The 23,434-nt window shown below is 40.2% G+C and overlaps 1 protein-coding gene across 1 annotated transcript in view; it reads right to left on the bottom strand.

Moving 5' to 3' along the window:
• Erc2 (ELKS/RAB6-interacting/CAST family member 2) overlaps positions 1 to 23,434 on the bottom strand; it is an 827,882-nt gene that overhangs the window by 439,787 nt on the left and 364,661 nt on the right. Inside the window, 2 exon segments of the mRNA XM_076931310.1 lie at positions 1,637 to 1,777; positions 9,847 to 9,984. Coding sequence (XP_076787425.1) covers positions 1,637 to 1,777; positions 9,847 to 9,984 — 279 coding nt within the window.

Genomic DNA, 23,434 nt, shown 5'->3' with positions numbered 1-23,434 from the left:
TGAAGAATAAACAGGATTGAATCACACTCTGTCTGGTCTCCATTTCTCACGTCCGTCCTCACTCTCTCTCTCTCTCTCTTGCTGAACCCAGACCTGCAGACCAGAGCAGCTTTTGGCAGTGCAGGTTCCAACATTGATAGAGTGGTCCCCGACATTTTGGCCCCCAAACGTGGGGTAGTGCGATCCGCAACAACATTATATCTGATGTGCTTGTCCAACCTCCCTTAAGAGTATAAACCATTTCCTTTTCAGGAGTCCCTTAATTTAGTTAAATTTATTAATCTGGGTCTGTTTCTCTGACTGAACCCCAAATGTCAATGCCAAATGAATTCAACTGGACCTGGCAATCCTTGCAGAGCTGCCCATATGATGCTCACTTGTGGCTGGCGCTGCTTATGTAACTGTTGCTGTCTGGAGCTTCTGCTTTGCTGTCTCATCGGGCTCTCACTTTTACTAGGAGTGAAGTTTAAGGTACAAACCTTCAAATGGCACTTCCAAATCCAAACAGTAAAGAAATTATAAATGAGAGCAAAGCTAGTATGCTTCTGTCGCAAGCAAATGGCAGATCCATCCAGTCAGATTTGGCAATGCAAAATGTGTTGAAAGGAAGAATTATATTCTTTATCGCCATGACAAAGAAACGAGCTCCTCTCTAAAAATCTAGTAAGCATTGATTTTTAAGGATAAAAAACTGTCTTCTGGCTCCCTCAGTACTCCTCTTGCATCAAAGCTGCAAGTCCCTATTTAGGAAGGACTATAATCTGTACAGCGTTATCAACATACAAGGGATGGGGAACCGTGGAGAGCTGAGAGAGGGGTAGCCACAGATTAGAACGATCGAGCATGACAGAGATGCCTGAGCCATCCGCAGAGACTAGACATTTCTGGGAGACAGAAATCACTGTGCCAGGGACAGCTGAAGATAATGATACTAGAAAAAATGAGGTACACAACTGCTTCACCCATATCTCCACCAAAGCATAATCATGAATACTGACATGTCTGACATGCGTCCCCTGGACCATGGAGACTGCAGCCCCAAACAACTGCTCCAGAACACCCAAGTAGAGTTCCTTAAAATCTACTCTCACTGTAAAAACACAGGGGATACTTATACTTTGTATTCATCTTTGCTACAGTGTGAAATGGTGGGATGGCTTTAAATAATTTACCATAAAATCAAAAAGCCTAAAATTTTATGTTCAATGTCATGTTCTTTTACCTGGGCAATACTGTATGATCCATTTGAGGATTGCTGGTGAATGCAAAATACCCTCCAAAGCATTAATAAGTAAAGTGGAGTTATCATTGCTGTCGTTGTTATGCTAACTGGTATTCAAGCAAAAGATAATAGGACCTAAAAATCTCTCTAAGTAATACAAGTTTAGTTAATGAGTAAAATGTAAGAAAGAAAGTTTCTAGGGGCCACATTGCGATCAGCTAAATGGTTAAGATGCCCAGAGGTGTCACAGATGAAGGAAGACACTGGAACTGTTTTCCTTGGGATTCAGGCACCCTTGTTCCCCAAGTCTTCATACTAAACTGAATGTTCCCTAAGACCACCAGCGAAATAAACAGCAACAAAGACGGGCTTTTGAGGACTGCAGATACGACATGCTTGTTTTTCCAGACTCACCTCTTTCTCTGTCAGCTCAGCCTGTAAAGCATTGACCTTCTCTTTGAGGTCTTTGTTCTCCTTTCGAAAGGATTCTATCTCTTCTAGTCTCTCCCGGTCATCTCTCTCCCTCTGCTCTTTCAAGCGCTCTATTATTCTCTCCTGCAAGGCAGAAAGAACACAAGGGTTGATAATTCATGAGTGTGTATCCCTAAGCCTATTGCAAAAGAAAATCAGGGACGATTCAGCTAAAAATTTCTCTGTGGTGATCAACATGAAAACCTCAAATTATATATATATATGTACCTGCATTTGTAAAATGCAATCAGTACCTTTTGACTTGTTAATACAATTAAGCGTCACAGGATAACAAAGTAGTGTGTGTGTGTGTGTGTGTGTGTGTGTGTGCGTGTGTGTGAGTATTTATGTATGAGTATATGTGTGTGCATGTGTAGTGTGTGCATATGTGTGTGTGTGTGCATGTTTGTGTTTGTGGATAGAAATATGTGCAAGCTAGTGCATGTGCAGACAGACCCTGACATCACTTATGTTCTCCAATCCCTCTCTACCTTATTTTTTGTGACAGGGTTCTTCATTGCTCACTGACTGGGTTAGTCTACTTGGCCAGTGAGCTACATTGATCCTTCTATTTCTGTCACCAAAGTGCTAGGATTACAGGTACAAGCTCCCATGCCCAATTTTTTTAAATGAGAGCACTGGGTATTGAAGTCAAGTTTGTACCATTTTGTAGGAAGCGCTTTGTAGAGGTAACTCTATTCCTGTTAATGTTAAGAAATAACATTATTATTATTAATTATCATCATTATTGTTATTATTAAAAACTGTTATTGAAGTTTACATTGTGATACAAAAATATATTTCAGTTGACTGAAAAATAAAATCAGCCAAGAGAGAAATCATCACCCCCAAAGTTTCCCTTCTCTGATCATAGCAAGATGGACCACTACTGTTGAGATTGTGAGCTGCACTTTATTCATAGTCCCTGCATTATGCTTAGAGCAGCCTAGAGGCAGGAGTGACAGCCAGAAGCAATTCAGTGTGGGATCCCTGCACAGAGTGGGGAAGAAATAGGGCACACTTTTGGTCTTAACCCAGCTTCTTTGGCTTCTTCATTTTGAGTTAAAGGATTTCCAGAAGACTCTTCTCAGGCTAAAAAGAGGTTGACTGGGTGGTGAGAGGCCAGGCCTACTGCCGCACCCAGGGCTTGAGACTGAGCAAAGGCAGAGAATATGAGACAAAGAGAAGTCTGACAAGAATGTGAGTTGTTTCATTTTATTTTTGCTGTGTCTTGAGATGTATTCCTTCCAATGGCTCTTTTACAACTGCTAGGAACTCCAGAACTCAGGTTCAGTTTAATTGAAATACAGATATTTCTTGCACTAAGAACTTATTTGGTGCCAGGGTCTGTCATATGCACTTCTTATCAGTCATGCTCACGACCTCAAGGGCACAGCTATCACTGGTGACAGGGCAGAGATGAGGCCTCTGAGAGCTCCAACAGGCTATGGACTCATCCATCCAAGGTGACCTCGATGGTTGTTGATACAGAACTAACAAAGAGAGCATGAGACAAGGACAGACCTGTCTCGAGTGTGGCTTTTTCAGTGTGTCTAGAGGTGGTTTGATGCTGCTGCTGTTGGTGGTGGTGGTTGTTGTCTGTTTTTCCCAGTGGCCTCTTGACAACTGGGCATTCCAGAATTTGGGTTTAGTTTGAGCAAAAGGTAGATATCTCTTGCACTGAGAACTTATTCCATGCCAGGGGCTATCACATGTGTTTAATGAAGAGGGAAGCTAGTTTGAATATTAGCTTGTGATTTAAGATCCCCTAAGAAGGCAACTGTGTTGTCAATTATAATAATGTATATACCTAATAATTTGAGGAGAAAAAATGACTACTGTTATCTTGCAATTTTAAAGTATTTTACATACCATACATTATTAGGACAGTGGGTGGCACAGAGAAAATGGGTCTGTTAATTGCATATATTTATTTCTTCTTGATTCCAGTTATGGTCTTATTTTACTCTGGAGGTGAGATGCTAACTAACTAGATCCTATGTGACCCACAAAAGAAGGAGTGGGCACAGTGAACTATAAACCTCTAAGGACATTTAGCAGCTTCGGACTCCCAGGCCTTCTGATCTTTGCCTGTACGACAACTGTCAGTCTACCACCTGGACTCCTCTGTCCTATCCCCTAAAACACATAGATGCTGCCATGACATTTCTCAAGCTCCAATGAAACCGTGTCACTCAACTGGAAACCTCTCAGAAGCCCTGAGGTCAGATTACATCATACTTACTGCCTTTCCAAACCCTTTACACACTTAAATTCATCCTCCCAGCTTAGTCTCTTAAAAAGTAGCCCTTGAGTCCAGAGCTTGGCACACCACAGAGTACTCCAAAATGATGGTGGAAGGAAGAACTCAAATTAGGGATCCTCTTGGCTTCAAAGCAAGGATCATAAAATGAAGACTGTGTTAACATTTAGAAGGGTGTCAGAGTCATTTGGAAAGTAGGTCAATTTGCTTTACTACTGGATACTACTGTCTAGGCATTGAGAGAGAAGAAAGGAGGGAGAGAGGGAAGGGGAGGGAAGAAGCGGGTGGGAAAGCTAGAGGGGAGGAGGGAAGAAAAGAGTAAGAGAGGGAGAGAGAAGCAGGGAAATAGAAGCAAAGCAAGCACTAGTATACTATAAAAGGTTATCGATGATTCAGTAAATAAAATACTCCTCCATTGATCACAGAACTAATTCACATGTAGAGGACCAGATGTCAAAACCATGTGTTAAGAGGCCGTAATATGACAGGATCCACTTGATTAACAACTAGCTTGCAGAATCCCAACACCACCTTCTTGTTTGAGCCCTATTTACATTGGCAAACTCCATGGGCATTCATTTGGCTCTGCACAGCTCTCTTCACAAGGTGCTTTATCATGGGGTAGGAACTGCATCTCAGTGGCCTGGGGCTCTACTGTCCAGCTCTACTTTCCCAACTGGCTATCTGGGAAGTGGCTACAGCAAGGCTTGGCCAGACTGGCTTTATAAACACAGTGGGTTCGAGCTCTTGAGCTTCTGTGTGACATTCTCAATCTTAGTCTCCACTTGTACTGGATCTCATGCCCAGGGCAGCCTCATGGGTGCTAAACAAATACTCTCCCATCATGCTTTGTCCCTGTCTAGGTAACATAATTTTGACTCAGTGATCTGTATCATTTTGTATGTCTTCCACAGTTGATTGAATTCCCAGAAATTAAAATAAAAAACACTCCCCTGGTGCCATTATAAAAGGGAAACAGTAAGGCAGAGTTTGATCTATTCAACATGCCAGCCAAAGACAGCAAGCCATTACTTATTAAAGGCTAGGGACATCATTCAGTGTAACAGCACATGCTGGAGTGTGCCAACCCCTGAGTTAGATTACCAGTACTGTAAAAGAAAAACAATTAACAATAAATCCACAAAAATGGATTAATCATTTTTTTCTAATTTACTGGTTTTTTCACATTATGCCTTATTCTAGAGTAGTGGTTTTCAACCAACCAGTGTAACCCCTTCAGCAACCTTCTATCTCCAAAAATATTTATGCTATAATTCATAACAGTAGCAAACTAAGTTATGAAGTATCAATAAAAATAATTTTGTGGTTGGTGGCTAACCACAACATGAGGAAATGTGTTAAAGGGTCACAGCATCAGGAAAGCTGGAACTGTGTTAAAGGGTCACAGCATCAGGAAAGCTGGAACTGTGTTAAAGGTCACAGCATCAGGAAGGCTGGAACTGTGTTAAAGGGTCACAGCATCAGGAAAGCTGGAACTGTATTAAAGGGTTACAGCATCAGGAAGGTTGGAACTGTATTAAAGTTTCACAGCATCAGGAAGGTTGAGAAACACTGTGCTAGGGGATATATTCAATTTACTGTGAGTAAAGATGGAATTTGTGAGAGAAAAGCTATTTAAGTTTACATTATAATGTCCTTATAAAGACATCAGGAATTTTAAGTCCTTGTGATACTTAATCTTAGCTCTCAGTGTAACTTAACTGAGGTACACCTCAGAGATTAATAAAGCATGCTCTGGGTTTGTCTGTAAACCTATTTCCAGAGATCAGTGTAATAGATACACTGATCCTTTGTTGGGATCATAGTATGACAGCATTATTAGTAAAGGGGAAATAGATGGTAAAGTCTAGTTAGAAGAAGTAAGGGTGTCTCTTGGGGAATCCATCTTTCCTGTATATCATTTCTCTGCATCTTTACAACAAAAACATAAAGTGCTGTCCCCCACCATGCCCTATTCCTCCAAGATGGACAAACAACTATTAAAATTGTGAGCAAAATAGATCATTCTTCCCTTTAAGTTCTTCTATCAGGTCACAGCTTTGGAAAAGCAATTGATACAAGTTTATGCCATCATTTAAGGGCTAGGTGGCCTTGGATGAGTACTCCAGGTAAAGCAATCGTTGCAATCATAGGGCAACACTAATAGGATAGAAATGACTTCCAGGAGTCCCGGGTGACCAGTTGGCATGGTCACAATAATGCTGCCTACAAAGTCTAAATATCTCATTTTACCTTCTTGAGCCTGTCTCCTACCTTCATATTGGAAGTATGGTATCATAGTGTTATTGACATTGTCTAGAATCACCTGGGAGGTGGACCTTTGGGCATGCTTATGGGGAAATATCTTGATTATTATTCATTGATATGGGATGAACCATCTTAGTTGTGGGTAAGAACATTCCTTTAGCAGGGAATCCTTGACCATATAAAGGTGAGAGACAACTAAGTAGTAGCATATGCATTTATTGCTCATTTTTAGTCACTGTGGACAATATAAGATGCTTTAAGCTCCTCCATTACCTTGACCTCCTGGCCATGAGAGACTCAAGTAATCCTTTCTCCTTAGAGTATTTTATAAGAGTACTTTATCACAGTGACAGGAAAAGAAACTAAGAGAGAAATTGGTGTCAGGAGTAGGGTTGTTGGCACGATAAACCTGACTGTGTGGCTCTTAGGCTACTAGAACTATTTTGTGGCTAGAATGTGGAAGAATTTAGAACTGTAGGCTACAAAAACAGGTGAATGTTGGAAATAGAACTTAATGGGTCATTCTGGTTGGATTTTCGGTGACCAATACTGAGAGATGTATGTACTATGGATGCTGTGCTGATGGAGTTTCAGAAAACAAGGACTCTATAAGGAACTGGGAAGGGAGTTATTTGTGTGATATTTTGACTATGAATATGGCTTTTTGCCCTGATAATTTGAATGAAACTGAATTTTAAAATAATGAGCTAGTGCATTTGACACTAGAAATGTGAAGACAGGAGTGCATTCAGGCTGAGCGTGGTGGCATTTTACTTCACTTATTCACATCTATAGTGAATTTGACCAGAAAAATAGATGGGCAGAAAGATGTAAAAACTGTAGTAAATCAGAACAAAGAGGGCAATTATTAAAGAGAAATATGTTGTTCTATACTATACCAATAGAACACAGTCAATGAAGGAAAGATACTACCCACACAAGGCTCTGACTTGTGGAAATGCAAACTTGTTTGAAGGGGAGGGTCTAAATTGAAATAGATTTACTAAATGGCTTCCTTGTTCCTGAAAACCAGATGCTTAGAGATGTGCCTCCCCAGGGTCAGGTCACAGAAACTGATGGAACTGTTTGAAAAGGGTCAGGCTCCATCCTGAGCCAGCACATCACTGTTTCATTCAAGCTTACAGTCAGAAAGTAAAAACAGCAGATATAAAATATCCATGGTCAAGCACAGAGAAAAATGAGCACATGCTCACTTACTTGCTCAGCTTGCTGTTTTTCCTTCTACACAGTTCAAATCCAGCCCTTGAAATGGTGCTGCCTAAACTCAGGCTGAGTCTTTCCACCCCTGTTAAACCAATTTAGAAGAAAACTATTCCTCACAGACATGCCTGAAGGCCAACCTGATCTAGGTAACCTCTTATCATCTCAACTCTTCTCAGGTGATTCAAGACAATGTAAAGTTGGCTATTAAGCTAGCCATCCTATGCATTCATGTGTTATTGCTTTGAAGGAAAGAATTAGGGGACCAGACATACCATCTGAGTTGAGGCAATGTGTGGTAGGGTCAGAGTCTGTGTAAAGAGGCCCTGAGAGGATATTGCATAAAGCTCTTAAGGTGAAAACCAAGATATTGTAGAAACTCCAGGATAGTGGTGATGCCAAGGTCATGGGCAACTCCAAGGACAGTAACAGGTATGGAGTGGAGATTATCCAGAGCTAAGGGGGTGGGGCTATGCAGATTATTAAAACCTGAATGATCACATTATGTGCCTAGCTGCCAGTCATGGAGGAGTAGCAGGATTTGGTCCTTTCTCTGTTGGGTTTTGGAGTAGTTTATTCTTGTTGCTTTTGTTTTGGTTTTCACTGTTGTTATTTTGTTTTTTGTTTAAGTGTAACTATTTCTTGTTTGGTTTTTTTTTCCCCATTTGGAATAGGAATGACATTTACTCTGTGCCATTATTCCTGAAAGTATGAAACTTGTTTTTGTTTGTTTGTTTGTTTGTTTTTTATTTTAGAAGAGCCTGTAGGCATACCTTTGGGGGATGTTTATCTTGGTTATATTAACTGATATGGAAAAAGTTATTTTTTTGTGGCTCTGAACAATCTCTTGGTAGTACAACCTGGATTATATAGAGAGCTAATTGCATGTATACATTCAGGATTCTTTGCCTCTAACTGGGAACATAATGTGACAAGCTGCTTCTAACTCCTCCTACCTTAATTTACTTGCCATGAAGCGTTGCACCTTGAACTGTGAGCTAAAATAATTCTTCCCTCCTTTACATGGCTTTTGTCAAAGCAATGGTCTATTTGTCTAATGTATTTTATTCTTTCATTAGTTTTTTTATTCATGGGAACCCTTTAAGCGTCCATCAAAATGAAAGCTTTAGAATGGCATTCTATTCCAAAAATAGAAAAAAAAAATGCAAGCATTATAAGACCCTGAGAGACCTTATTACCCAAATTCTTCCCAGACTCCCTACAAGTGTTCTCCCCTCTGCCTTCAACTTATGGGCCTCAAAAAAAGGACTCATGGCTCACCTACTTCAGGTTTTTTCCTTAAACATATCTTTCCTGTCTCAAACCGAAAACTTGTTTGTAAGCCATAGCACCCCAGTAGTACTATTGTACCCCTCTCTGATCTCTCTCCACCTTCAGAAAATAACACCCCTCTGAACCCCTCCCCATGCCACTGCCTCATTACTTTCTCTTTCTATTTCTTTCTCATCACAATGAGAAGAGCTAGACTTTTCACTCATTCACACGAGGGTGGATAAATCAACCAATATCCAGCACCTACTGAACAGCCAGCCCATAAGGTGCTATGCTAAGCCCTGCATATGGCAAAGTAAAACACTATGTTGTCTCTGTATAGAGTCCAGTATAAAAGGCAGTTAATTCTACTAAAACAGACACGTGGAGAGTGATAAGTACAGTAAGAATTTGTGGGAGTTGGTTGTGTGGAATAGGAGCAACAACACAGTGTCCCTATGGAAATAATCCATAAAATAATAATGACAACTATAGTCTCTTTTGACTGTTCTAAACACATCCTCTCCTAAACATAACAAAAATCCACAGGGTGGGGACTTTTATCACCCCAATTTCACAGGGGAAGACACTGAGGAACTCAGAGGCCTAAGTGTCTTATCCCAAATACTGAGTACAGGACCTAGGATTCGAACTCACACACCCTTCTGCCAAGTTCACATTCTTGACTCAGAAGAATTAAATCTATACATAGAAAATCATACCCTGAGCAAAAAGGAGCAAATGCAAAATGGCAGGGGCAGAGAACAGCACGCATCTGAAATCTAAAGGGCCAACAAAGCCACAGCAGAGATATAAGGAAGAGACAAGCACATGACAGAGGCCCTGGCCAGAAGAGGGCTTTATCAGGAAGGATGAGTGACTTTATGGGGCAGACTAAAATTTAGTGAAAAGTTAGTGAATGTTTTATCTGACAGCCAAAGGTGATGCTGTTTTTTTAGTTTCAAGAAGATGCCTGCAGTATGCCCAGTCTCTGGGCTAACATGGAAGTCTGAGGACAAGCAGGAACTAGGGGCAGTGTAGGAACAGGGGAAATCGGGTGTATTTGCATGTACTTGGATACATGCTACTTCTCTGAAGTCTGAGTTCCTGCTTTGGATGTTAAGCTCACCTTTTCTGACAAGGCCTCCTCCAGTGTGGCCAGAGCAGTGTCGGTGTTGCTGGAGTCAGTTTGCAGGGACTTCACTCTGTCTTTCAGGTTGGTCAGTTGTTTGTCTTTATCCCTAAGTTGTTCTTGCAAGTTTTCGATCTAAAAATAAAGATTGACATATTTAATAAGCATTTCCTATGTAACCAAAGCCAAGATTTGTGAAGACATCTCTTTTTTATTTTGCTTTTTAAGACTCGATATATGGACATCATCATATCAGTATTGCTGAGATTACATTTGACTTAAAATAAAAAAAAAATTGAAATCTTTTTGTTTTGTTTTGTTTTTGTTTTTGTTTTTTCGAGACAGGGTTTCTCTGTGTAGCCCTGGCTGTCCTGGAACTCACTCTGTAGACCAGGCTGGCCTTGAACTCAGAAATCCACCTGCCTCTGCCTCCCAAGTGCTAGGATTAAAGGCATGCGCCACCACCGCCCGGCAAAAATTGAAATCTTAATCCATTTATTGCAATTTTCTATTTATAAGCAGAATGTTCTCCATACAAATGCAAGACCCCTAGAACTTTAAATACTATTATTTCTCTGTTTCTATCCATTTACCTACATGTTTAAGGTTCAAGTATATAGACCTTGCCATAGTGAAACAGAAGAACATTCCCCCAGGATTTATTCATTCACTGGGCAGACGCTGAGCGGGTACCCATTCCTTCCTAGGCAGAGCCTACACAGCCATCCACTCAGTCCTTTTATCCAGCAAGAAACTTTGTGATATCCCAAACATTGTCAAGTGGCTATTTCAAAGTGATTGTATGGAAGCCAAGTAGGTTATCACCAGCAGACTGTTAATGGGAAGAACTTGTGATATAAGTCATATGCAACAAGGACTAAACACTCCATTTGGCAACTAAGTCAGATGCTGGCAGCCAACCAGCTACTTTATCCAGTATCTGCATCCCGAAATAAACACAGAAAACAGCCGATTATAAGGTCTGCCTGGCAGCAGCAGGAAGGACCTTCTCCTAGGCATTACGTCCACTATCATTCATGTTTTTATTCTCTGCTTTCAAACCATGTATTTCTTATCTAAGGTTTTCTTAAGCCCGCTATGCAAACAATTTATTCATATTAAGGGTTTTTAAATGACAGGGAAATAAAGCAGTACAACTCTGAGATAAGTCCATTCAAAATATTTGTATTCTGCACCCAGCTTTCTCAGGGACTCATTCCAAATACACGCTTCACATTGTGCTGCTGGAGCAACTTGGGAGATTACTTGACTCCTTCTGTTGCAATCTGGAATGGCCACGTAAATAATGTTGGCAGTAGTCATGAAAATAGAGAGATGGCAAATAAGGTACCACTATAGCATCATCCAGCAGTTCTAAAGAATCCAGGTATGGTGACTCACACTACGATTCTGAGAGTTAGGAGGCTTGGAGCAGGAAGGCTCTCAGAGGTTAAGGATAGCCCAGACATACAGTGAGTTTCAGATCAGCCCTGTTCTAAACACTTTTTCAAAGCAAAACATAATGTAGTTCTAAAGAGAAAGACATGAAACATCTACACCTGAGGTAACAGGACCTGGGCTGGTGGACTTCCCAGTGTTCCAATGCATCTGAGATAATAAAGGTAATGATACTTTGAGCAAAAGTGACTGGCAGATTTAGAATAGGGTAAACATTTATATTCAAGAAAAAGCCACCTTAAGAAAATACTGTATAAACATCTTAAGAATGGGTCTTAGATGGGGGAAATGGTTTGGTCACAAAAAGTGATTGCTGCCTACATGTGTGGATTGTGAAGTCAGATTCCCAGAACTCATGTAAGGGCAGATGTGGTACATGCCTGCAATCCCAATGCACCTATAGCAAGCTGGGAGGCAGAGACAAGAGAATTCCCAGACACTTCTGGGTCAATTAGCCGGATGTACATAGTGGCCAACAACAAAGGCCAGTCTCAAGGTGGAAGGCAAAGGGAAACTTGAGACTGTCCTTTGACCTCCACAGGCATGCCATTGCATGCTTATACATACAGATACACATACACAATCTTTATGACAGGGGACTTAAGAGGCTACAAAGCACAGAACAGAATGAAGAAGATTCTCTTGTATAACTTTCATAAAAATTAAAACAACAAACAAACAAAGAACAACTCTCTAAATAGATACATGTGGTGAGAAGTAAAATTCGCAGAGAGACCTGGTCTTGGAAGCAGGTGGCTGAAAAGAACTTCTGGTTTTTAACTATTGGAAATTTCAACAATCTCCTGCTTAAACTTTCAAACCAAGTAGGGTTTTTTTTTTGTTTTGTTTTGGTTTGGTTTTTTTGTTTTTTTTTTTTAATATGACTCTTGGTGGTACTGGGGCATGGTGGGAGCATCTCATTGGACTCAATTCTTTCTACCAAGAGTGTTTTGCTACCATGAGGGAAGCCTGTTTCCCTTCCAGTCACCTGTCATTATATGACTAGGCAGGGTCAGATTGTCCCATTATAATGCCACCTGTCACGCTATGCTGCAGTCATTAGGCTGCCATGAGAAGCTGCTGCTGCTGCAATGCTGTTAAGCATCCAGAACTAAAACTATTTTCTCTGTTGTACAGAAGGAGCCATCATTGGTATTTTGTAGAGTAACACAAAATAGACAAGTCACATCAAGTTATATGCAACAAAATTGATATGAAAGTATCTAAAATCCCAATTTCGCCCAATTGCAAATGAAATTGGAAACTCTAGAATCTGAATTGGAAAAGCATAATATAAAATAATCCGATATTAACTTGGTAAAAATAAAGTTCTTTGATAGGGTAATATATGTATATGATGTGTGTGTGTGTGTGTGTGTGTGTGTGTGTGTGTGTGTGTGTGTGTGTGTGTAAAGTATATGTATATCACTAAGGATTTTTTGACAATAAAGTGAATTTTATTTTCTTCCATGTTTTTCTGTCTCTTCTAGCTTCTTTTCCTTGAATACACAAAATAAAGATATTTTCAACCCAACTACAAAACAAAACAATGTCATTAAAATGAGTTTTGAAGTGAGTTTTACTTCTTAAAAGGGCTTATTACATGAAGAAATGTTCCTTTTACCTCCAAAAAAAATTAAATTCTTTCTGAAAATTAAATTTTAGGAGCTGGAAAATATAAAAAGAATTGTATCTACTAGAAAATTGTGATACACCTTTCTCTTGTTCTCAAACTGTTATGACACTTAGAAAAATGATTGGGATCTGTTTCTTAAAGTGTGAAGCTCTACAAGGTTCAAGCAGTTACTGCGCAAACTGAAAACCAAGGTCAGAACTGGGAATCTCAGAGACAGTTTTTAGGAAACTTCACCTTTTACAAAGATTCAGTTTACGTTGGAACATAGAGAACTCACTGGTCACTGTGACTCTTGGAGTGAGAGACAGGTCTATACACCCCAAGGCTGAGGGACAGGTGTGTGTACCCCAAGGCTGAGAGGTATGTCTTTGTACCCCAAGACTAAGAGACAGGTCTATGTACTCCAGACCTGAGAAATACTACACTCACCATTGAAAAAAGATATTTCTGGTCACAGCCATCCACAACAGTAACCATACTGTATCTGAAGCAAGAGCTGCACTTTCAGAGCAGACCCTTGGAGAGCAAGCAAGGAATGGCAGCATTCAGACCCTGATGATCACATGGCAACCCTAATCTTAATGGGTTTAAGCTAACTTCTGAAATTCTACACTCCAAGACTCCTTATCAGAGTTCTGGACTCTTAGTGAGTCAGGCAAGATTGAGATCAATGGGACTTCACCCCTGAGGATACTACGTCAGCTCTCACACTACTCAAGGTCATGCATGAGGCTCTTCAAGAGATGTTCCAAAAACCAGAGCTAGGACACAGCACATGTCTAGCAGGAGTGAGATCCTAGGTTCAATGTCCAGTACTGCCAGAAGAAACAAACAAACAAAAGAGAATTTACTTGCTCTCCCATCAATTCCTACACTGACTGCCATTTTGACAAACCATGCCGCCAGGAACAGACTGTACATCTCCCCATCTTTGTCTGCCTCTTGTACTTGGAGAGCTCTTCCCATTCCACCTCTGTACCTGCTCAACTCTGACTCAAACCTTTAGATGTTTACACATGCCCATTATCCTTCAGAAAGCCTTCCCTGCCCCACAAACTCTACCCCTTCTCTGTCCCTCTGAACTTTTTACACATATGAGGATTGCCTTGTCAAAGGCTGGAGAGTGCTCAAACTGTCTTTTTATGTTGTTAGCTCTACAACTCTGCTACAAGCTCAGTTAAGACGGGTATTCTCACTTGAACATCTCTGGCCATTTATTTGTTGAATAAAGTAAGGAAGAGAAATAGGGTGGGGTTACTAAGGAGACCTCTGTACCAGAAGAGACCAGAGAAGGGAATGCTGGGTTTCTTTGGTTCTGGGACTCTAGAAAGAAGAGATAGAAAGTGATGGGTAAGGTCTTTGTAGAGGCTCATGCTACAGCTTGCTTACTCATGTAAGCCAAAGGTGCCTTTCTGTTTTATTTTATGAGACTCTGAAACTCAATTATTAAAAATGTTCTTTTTTTTTTCTTAAGACGTATTTCTGGACTTTTGTTATCCATACCTTCAGTATTAAAGTTATTAACTGAAGCTACAGAGACAACTAGACAAATTTAAACAAACAAAAAAACAAATAAATAAACCAACTAACAATAACAGGTAAATTTACAAAATTACCAGAAAGGTGACGATTGCATGAAAAGACCATAGTTCTTTGCCTTACGTTCTGACATGAGTAGCTCAGGGGAGATGCTACTGTTGAGCAACAGACAGCAGATATCTGGGTTTCGGGGCCAACTACTATATTATGTCACTACTCATAACCATGTGACCTTATGATCACCACAATGGAAACATGCCATCAAATTCCCAACATTCCAACAGCTCTGACAGGTGCATTTAGTTAAATAAAAAGCAAAGACAAGATTAAGCCAATAGCCTAACAGTAAGAGGCTGAGAATGCAAATATTGGGTGTTCTCGCCTTCTGGAGTGAAATGCCCTCCACAAGTCAATAAGAAATCTAGACTCTGGTGACCAAACGACCAACTCATATCTATAATATCTATGGAAAATTTTATTGTTCCAGACCCAGCACACCCAGCACACCCAGCACACCCAGCACACCCAGCAGACAGACCACTTTAGAAAAACATGGACGTTATTCTCAATTCTCTCCTCCCTTCCTTTATCCTACCATCTCTCATGATACCATCCATGCTGACTTGATAAATATTTAGCAGTCATTACTTTTCTCCATTTTTATAATTTTGACTCTGAAAATGTAACGTAAACATACTCAGGAAGTGTGTAACCTTCAGACTGGCTTCCTGCACTGAGCATAACTGTCTAGAGACTCATCCAAATTGTTAAGCTGTTCAATTATTTGTTATTACTTATTTCTGAGTAGTGCTCCATTGTTACTGTGACAGTTTCTTTAACCATGTACCTGTTTAAAGACATTTAGGTTGTTTGCAGTTTGGGCTATTACAGGTATTTTACTATGAACATTCACATACAGGTATGTGTTTTTAATCTTTGAAAGAAGTTTTCGCAACTCTGGTATAAATGCTACGCCAGGATGATTTCTAGATCATATAGAAGTTGTTCTTATTATGTAGAGCCCTATTGAAGTACTCTCTAGAGCAATGGTTCTTAGCCTTCCTAATGTTAGACTCTTTAATATACCTCCTTATGCTACAGTGATTCCCCCAACCATAAAATCATCTCATTGCTACTTAATAACTGTAATTGTGCGACTGTTATGAACTATAATGTAAACATCTGATAGCCAGGATATCTGATATGTGACCCCCAAAGGGGTCTTGACCCACAGATTGAGAACCACTGCTCTAAAGTTGAAACAATTGGCATTTCACCTCTTCAATGTAAGAATGGTCTGGTTTCCCTACAGTCTCAAGTCACTAGTTGTGATTTTAGTGACTCTGATAGGTGGCCTTTTACTTTGATTTCCCCCATGGCTACTGATCTGTTGCAGCCCGTACTGTCCGTTCCGGTCCGAGGGTCAGGGTCTAGCGAGAGAGAGAGTGGGGATAAAGGGGAAGAGACGCGAAGAATGGAGACAAGACAGAGATTCTGATCAAGTCTCGTTTATTGAAGGGAATTCTGAGCTATTTATAGGCTTTTGCCACGTGCCTTGTAGGCGCGTGGATACCACGTGCCTTGTAGGTGTTGATATGACGTAAGCCTTACAGGCGTCTATAGCGTGGACAGCACGTGCACCGCAATGCCTTGTAGGCGTGGATAGCACATGTACCTTATGAGCATGTATGGCGTAGATAGCACGTGGACAGCACGTGAACTGCATGCCTTGCAGGCGTGGCCACCAAGTGCACCTTGCAGCTGGGGCCAGTAAACAGCAATACAAAATATGTGGGATATCAGAGTGTGCTTCAGCTGTTGTAGGCTATTGAAAACCAAATCTTTCGTCAGGGTATATGGTTCTAGATGGCTGTAAAGTTGATTTAGCCGCTTTCTGCTAAAGTCGGCTCCCAACACTGATCTGAATGTGCTTTCACACATGCACCTCCTCAATAGGACGCCACTTCATGCCTTTAACCTATTTTCTTAATGGATTGTTTGTGACAATTTTGTTTCACTATTGACTTTTAAAGACTCTATATATTCTGCATATCTGTCCTTTGCTACCTTGTGTGCTTTACAGCAATTTGCTCCAAGTCTATGGCTTATCTTTTAGTCTTCTTGATAGGAGCCTGACTTCTACTGCTGGGAGAGAGGCTTTCTAGTGACAGATGCTCAGTCAGGGCTCTTCTGGCAAAGCTGGCACAGACATCTTGAGCTCAGCACTTTGAGCAGGCAAGACAGGATGGAAGACAAGCTGGCCTGCTGGGTTTTGCTGATGACATTTTATGGGTTGACTGGAACATTGCTACATGTCCTGAGTTACCCTTCCTTTCTTCCTTCTCTCTTTTGCCCCTTTCTTCCCTCTGTTGCAGAGGGAACTCTGCCTGTTGGCAGAGTCCCTGTTGCAGGATTCTGGGGTAGTAGCCTAGAACAGAAAGAAAACCCAAGAGGGTCCCTAGGATTTGTTCAGGAAGTTCCCACAGAGCTCCTTTCTGCCTGCTTCAGAGTCTTTTATGATTACTGATATAGTTCAGAGCTAATAGGACTTAGGGAACTTATGTCATCTTGTCCTAGAACTGAAAGCTACTAAAAGCTTTCTGCTGAAATGGATTATTTCATTTACTTCCCCCCAAACATCTCACCATTGAATTAGATCTAAGGAGCTGATTAGTGAAGATTCATATTCACTTTGAGTGGGGAGACCTAACTCCTGCTTCACCTTACCTTAGCTATTCAGATACCTGCTGAACCTGGGCTCTCAGCCCTCTTCCTGTACCAACAGAGTTGAGGACCCATTGCCACCAGAGAGTAGAGAGAAGGGAGTCAGGGTCTAGCTAGGGATCAAAGGAAAGGTTTGCAGAAGATGCTATCTCTGCGATTTACTCTCCGGAAAGGAACCTCCATGGAAAAATATATTCAAACAAGCTCACTATGATGGGAAGTCCTGGGCTGGCCAAGATGCCAGAATAAAGACTTGCATCATACCACTATAATTTGTAATTTCAATCATGGGTTGGCACATAGTAGGTCTAGAGTAAATATTCTTTGACTGAAGAAAAAAAAAAAAGTGACCATTTAAATACTGGGTTAAACTTGGCTCAGATTACTTCCTCCCAGACAATTTGCTTGAGAACAACTACATCGTGACACCCTGTGGAATACTTGAGATACTGCACAATTGCTGCTCTGCAGAGACCAGAGTTGATGCAGAGGTACAGAAAAAGAAACTGTTCCCCAAGGTGCATCACCAGTGTTCAAAGGTCTCCAACATCATCATCCACAGCCTGGCCCCATGGTAAGTAAGGTATTTGAAGATAAAGGGGAACAACCTCTTCCTTTGCTTGGCTCTTCTCCGGTTCCAGAACATTCGTGATTTCCTTCTTCTTAAAACTAATTTTAAAATGTTAACCAAGACAGTATGTTCTCAAGTAGTATGGAATTTTGTATAATTTTTCCTTTAGACATAAAATGAAGTAAGTGGTGAATTTAAAACATCCCCACATTGTTCTAAAACAGAACATTCATTAAAAATCCAATGATAAAATGGCAAAGTCCAGGGTAACCTCCAGGGGTACTCCCAGGGTGAGACCCTAAGGGCCCACACTGCAGACAAGCTCTGTGGTACTCTGGCTGTGGCTAACAGCCCTGCAGAGAGGACAGAGGAGGCGATGAGGCCTCTTCAGCAGGGAGAAGCCCCAATGTCACAAAATTCATTTTTACTGAATGGACTGATGAAAAGATCTACTTTTTTCCACATAAAATTCTGATAGCCCTTTAAATTTAACGTGTAAAACATGATTTTTTTTCATATTTTGTTCACACTTAAATAAAAGGCAAAGTTTATGCAAGGGATCATTGCATGCAGTACAATTGCATATGAGCTTAACAAGAAATAACTAAAAAGATTTTATGACACTAATTTCATCTGAGAGTCTACAGCTTAAATGTGTTGTACAAATTGGGAGTAAATTCCAACCATGCCCGGACAGAGTTTTAATTTTTATATTCTTCCCTGTTTGTTCTAATAGCATCTGATACCGGCAAGTACTCTGATTATTAGAATAAGCAAAGCACTCTGGAAAAAAAAGAACTAAAAAGAAAATAATGGGATACACAAAAATAATATCCAACAAACCCTTTAAAACCTCATACAAGTCACAGAGGATTCTAACTCCATCCATAATGTGTCAGCTCCCCGCAGAGTTTTGCAGGTGGACTCCCTTTTAACCCGTGTGCATTTGTGTCTATTCTAACTCTATTTGAAACTTGAAATTTAGTTGACAAGATACTGCATGCCTCCTATGCCTGGCTTTATTGCTAGCTAATCCCTACAGTAAAATGCAATTGCAACAAACTTTACAACCAGAGTGTGCCTGCTAATCTTTGACTGTTTAAATAATGTGCATTTTACTAACTAAAAAAATTGGCATTCCGGTCACTTAAAGAAATCATTAAACTCTGAATAAAAATGTCTTTTTTTTTTTTTTTTTTTTCCCCACACTGTCAATAAACAACACAATAATCTTGTCACATTTTGGGCCACAGTCTCAGGAATGCATCTTAAGTACTCAAAGGATTAAATTAAATCTCACCTGCAGACAGGCTTTACAATTCCAGCAGAAACCTTAGTTCTCAGAGGAAAATTACTTTCATTATCTTAAGTTAAAACCAAATATTCTGTCCTCGGGAATTTGCAGGAAAATAGCAAAATCCAAAAAAACAGCTTGAGAAAACTTCAAGAGAGTTTGCTCTTTGAGACCTTGTCTGAAAGAATTATTTAAGAGAGAATTCCTTTTAGGAAGTATTTTCTCAAGGTCATGCTAAGACAGCTATAAAACTGCATCATTTAAATTACTTCAAGTTGACACCTTTCCCCAATTTTTATTCTATTTTTGGGTGTTAAGACTCTGGGTTTTCTTTGAGAATTATTTTATTCCTGCCTACTATTTTGAATTTAGATTGTCTGCAAGCTTGTGCTTTTTAAAGAGATTGTATAATTTTGAGAACCAAACATTTAAAATACATGTAAAGAATAAAAATATAAGATGTATCACTTTATTTAAGCTTAAAAATAAGATGAGGGATTAGTGTGAAATTAAAGGTATTTGTGCATGTAAATAAAAATGATAGCACTTCAATATTTATGAAACTGTTTTCAACTTAAAGTACACTATGTACTTTAACAAAAGTTCAACAGGATAACTACTCACATGGCAGAAACTGCCCTACTAAGAAAGCATTTCAATAGCCCCCACATGCATGCATGTGCCCGTGTGTGCACACATGTGTACACACAGAGTCAACCAACCATATTATTGTCAGAGTAAATGGGGGCAAGCAGAATTAGGACTCAGTCAAATTTTATATTCTTGCATCATCTACTTCCTAAATAGACAAAATCCTGACTCTCCCCAAATCCAATACAATCCCTGAGAAAGGGCAGGAACTAACTAACTGGAAAAAAAATGAAAACTCTTGTCAAGGAAACTAGATCATTATTTGTAGACAATTTATTTTGTTATTGGTTTGTATCCTTCATGTTAAATGAATGTTCTGTTCCCTACAGCAAATGTTCCATTTCAAAATCCAATAACAGACGCAAGAAATTGAAGCCACCAAGGCAACAGTCCTGGTGGCTGTAGGGTGTATTTGTGGTAAATTGGAAAAAGCAAACAAAACAAACAAACAATTGCACAATGTGACTACAGATGAGTCTGCATGTATTTCACCGTCGACACAGTGACATGAAGCCAGTCTGTCTCATAATACAGTTCATGTTTAAGTTGTAACCCAAGCTTTGTGGTATGGGGATTTAAGTGTGTTTCATACTACACTGTCTTTAAAAGAGGCCCCCATTGTCTTAGTTGACATTTAAGAATGGAAGGAACTATTTGCAAGCTAACTGTTTATTTTCATCTCACATAAAAGTATACATGAGTAGTAGTATGTCTCCTATTTGGGCATAATCTGTTCTCTAACTTAGTATTATTTTCTTATGATTTATACATTTTATTTTTTACCTACTCTTAGTAAGTCTGGGCCCAGCCTTAAACTCTGAGAAACTCAGTTTTGAATGGTCTTCACAGGCCTGGAAAGATGGTTGATTCCTGGGCACTCAAAAACTTTCACTTTTAGTTGAATTTCTTTCTTCCATATATATTACCCTACATATAGTTCTGAATAAATCCCCCACACACACTCGAATGCCCCCCCACACACACACAAATTCCCCCCCACACACACACACAAATGCCCCCACACACACACACACAAATGCCCACACACACACACACACACATGAATGCGCGCACACACACACACACACACACACAAATGCCCACACACAATCCTACCCAGTAACTGTGACAATCTTTAACATTTATCCTATGTGAAAAATTAATGTGAAATAATTACTAGATTTTTTTTCTTGGCATGGAGCTAAGTTTAAGCTGCTTCTCGAGATTCCAAGAATATTTATAGGTATATGTTGATCATGCATAAGAATGGGTTTCATATTGAAATTTTCACACATGAACAGAATGTATTTTACAATATTTGCTCCCAGGCCCCTCCCTTATTCCCCTTCCCCTCCCCCTGCTCCCCTTCCTCTTCTCACCTGGCCTCCCCTCTACTTCCATGTCTTTTTGGTTTGGTTTTTTAGGTGTTTGCTGTTTGCATGGGGCACCAAAAGAGTTTCACCAGGGCTGCTGGGCATCAAAGAGAGGTTGTTTACAAGGGCACAGGGACCTTACCAGTGGCTACATTATTTTCTAAAACACGGTGTGTGATATTCTTCACCGAAACAAAGAAATGAGCAGACAGATCACAAGACAGTAATTCAGCATCCTCTAAGAGGTAGCTACATGTGAATGTTTATACAACTGGAAACAGCCAGAGACCCAAGCAGGGTCTCCTATCCCAATCATCCATTTTGCTGTGCTGAATAATACATCAGCAAATATACATACATATGTGTGTGTGTGTTTCTAGTCAACTATTAAAGTATTAAAATATCCATAATGCTGTAGCTTCCAGTTTGCTGGTGTATGAGGACAATTTAGATAGCCAATTCAAAGATGCTTGGGCCCAGGACCAGAGTCACTTATGGACTAGTTTGATGTGTGATTTAATCTAGTAGATTTTCTCAAGCATTGGAACTAAAGTATTTGTATTGCAAATGAAGAGGATAATAGTGACAACCTATTTCTCCCCTAACCATTACCTTCTTCAAAAAAAATGAAGAAACAATATTTTCCCTAGCTCTAGTAATTGAACTTATATTTTTAAGGTCTAAGTATACAAAAGCATTATTCCATAAGCTTTAGTCAATAACCATCCCAGTTCCTACATACATATATACCACACATATAGAGATCCAGGCCAGGCCTGTGCAGGGGGAGGAAATGGGTCTCTCTACCTCTATGTCCTCTCTTAAAAGCAGCATAGGTATTGGGAGTATTTATTTGCATTGATTATGTGCACATTCGGAGATACTCAGGGTCTGAGAAGAACTCATCTCCCTTAAAGGTTCCTTCGAGGGTTGGGAAGTCAATGGTTACTTATAATTACTCTACATACGGGCCTATCTCTGCTTGGAACACATTGGAAATAAAAAGACTGAAGATGTAACAGATTCCCACTAAAAAAGTAACAGATCTAGTAAATTCTAGAGGCTTCCATGTAAATGAAAGAAACTCTGTTTCATATCTCTGCATCTTAAATTCCCATTACAAGGGCCTGGGGTCTAAACTGGGACTGGGCAAACAAGCTGAAATGGTTAAGAAAGGCTTTTACTTTCTTCCTTTCAAACTTGATGTCCTTCACTCCTTCCAGCAGTCACCATCTGCATTTAAGAGGTCTGATTACAGCACAGGCAGAATTTACAAAGTCAAATAACGATGTAGGCCCTGCATTCATTTGGCTAATGGGAAGGAGTCTGTCTTCTGCAAAGTGTCAAGACTCCAATCTCATCTGCTAGACTGACAACTGAAGAAAACACAAACCCAGCTTCTTTTCCCAATTAAATACAGGCTCCTTACACTTCCCTGGGAGACCAGTCCTGTTGTGCAATTGGATATTTAAAGGAGCAGTCTGCTTTTGTTTATGCACTTTTGTTTCCTATTAAAAGCCAGAATGTGTTTTGCTCTTTTATTGTCCAAGGCAGCTTCCCCACGTACAATTTCTGAATCCCAGGGATAGATGGTTGAGAATGGCAATCAGCAGCTGGATTCGTTAACAGATGCTCAAGCCTCCTAATACCACTGGATGCTGTCTTAATCAGAGGCCACACTGAAAGAAAATGATTCAAATCCATATGGATCCAAAGGTGTCACATGGCAAGTCATTACATCATATTCTGCAAACGCACGAAATTCAGGAAGTTGCTGCCACAGGCACGAAAAGCTCTTTCCAGAGAATAGATCAAGGTTTGTAGACATTTGCTTAACGTGCAGCATGAGTGAGCTGTGAAGCCAAAGGCAGCTTTCAAAACACACAGCATATTGAAATAAGCCCTTAGAATAAGATTGAGAAAGAAATGGCCAAGTGACCAAGGTACTGACACCCTGAAAAGTGCCCAGCTCTTCCAAGGCATACTTTCAAATCCATGACGTGTGTGTGTGTGTGTGTGTGTGTGTGTGTGTGTGTGTGTGTAAAAGAAAAAAAAAGTTAGCTATAACTTTCTAAAACTAGAGAATCCTGCTCTGGTGCCTAACTTCCCACAAATCTCTCCCACTAGGCTTCTTCTTTTACTTGGTTCAGTAATTGCTGGCAAGAGGGGCCACTTGCACCCTCACCAAAGGGGCAAGTGGCTAATTATTTCTGTCCGAGCCCATCTGCAGGCGAAATCAGTTGCAGATGTAGAACTGTACCCACCAAAAGAGAAGTTGTTTCCATAGCATAGGCCTGAGATACAGCGGAATACCAAGAAAACCAAGCTACAGCCCTCCA

The sequence above is a fragment of the Arvicanthis niloticus genome, chromosome 3, assembly GCF_011762505.2.
Source record: "Arvicanthis niloticus isolate mArvNil1 chromosome 3, mArvNil1.pat.X, whole genome shotgun sequence".
NCBI classification, from domain to species: Eukaryota; Metazoa; Chordata; class Mammalia; order Rodentia; family Muridae; genus Arvicanthis; species Arvicanthis niloticus.
The sequence above is the reverse complement of the archived record's forward strand: the minus strand, read 5'-3'. Positions and strand labels throughout refer to the sequence as shown.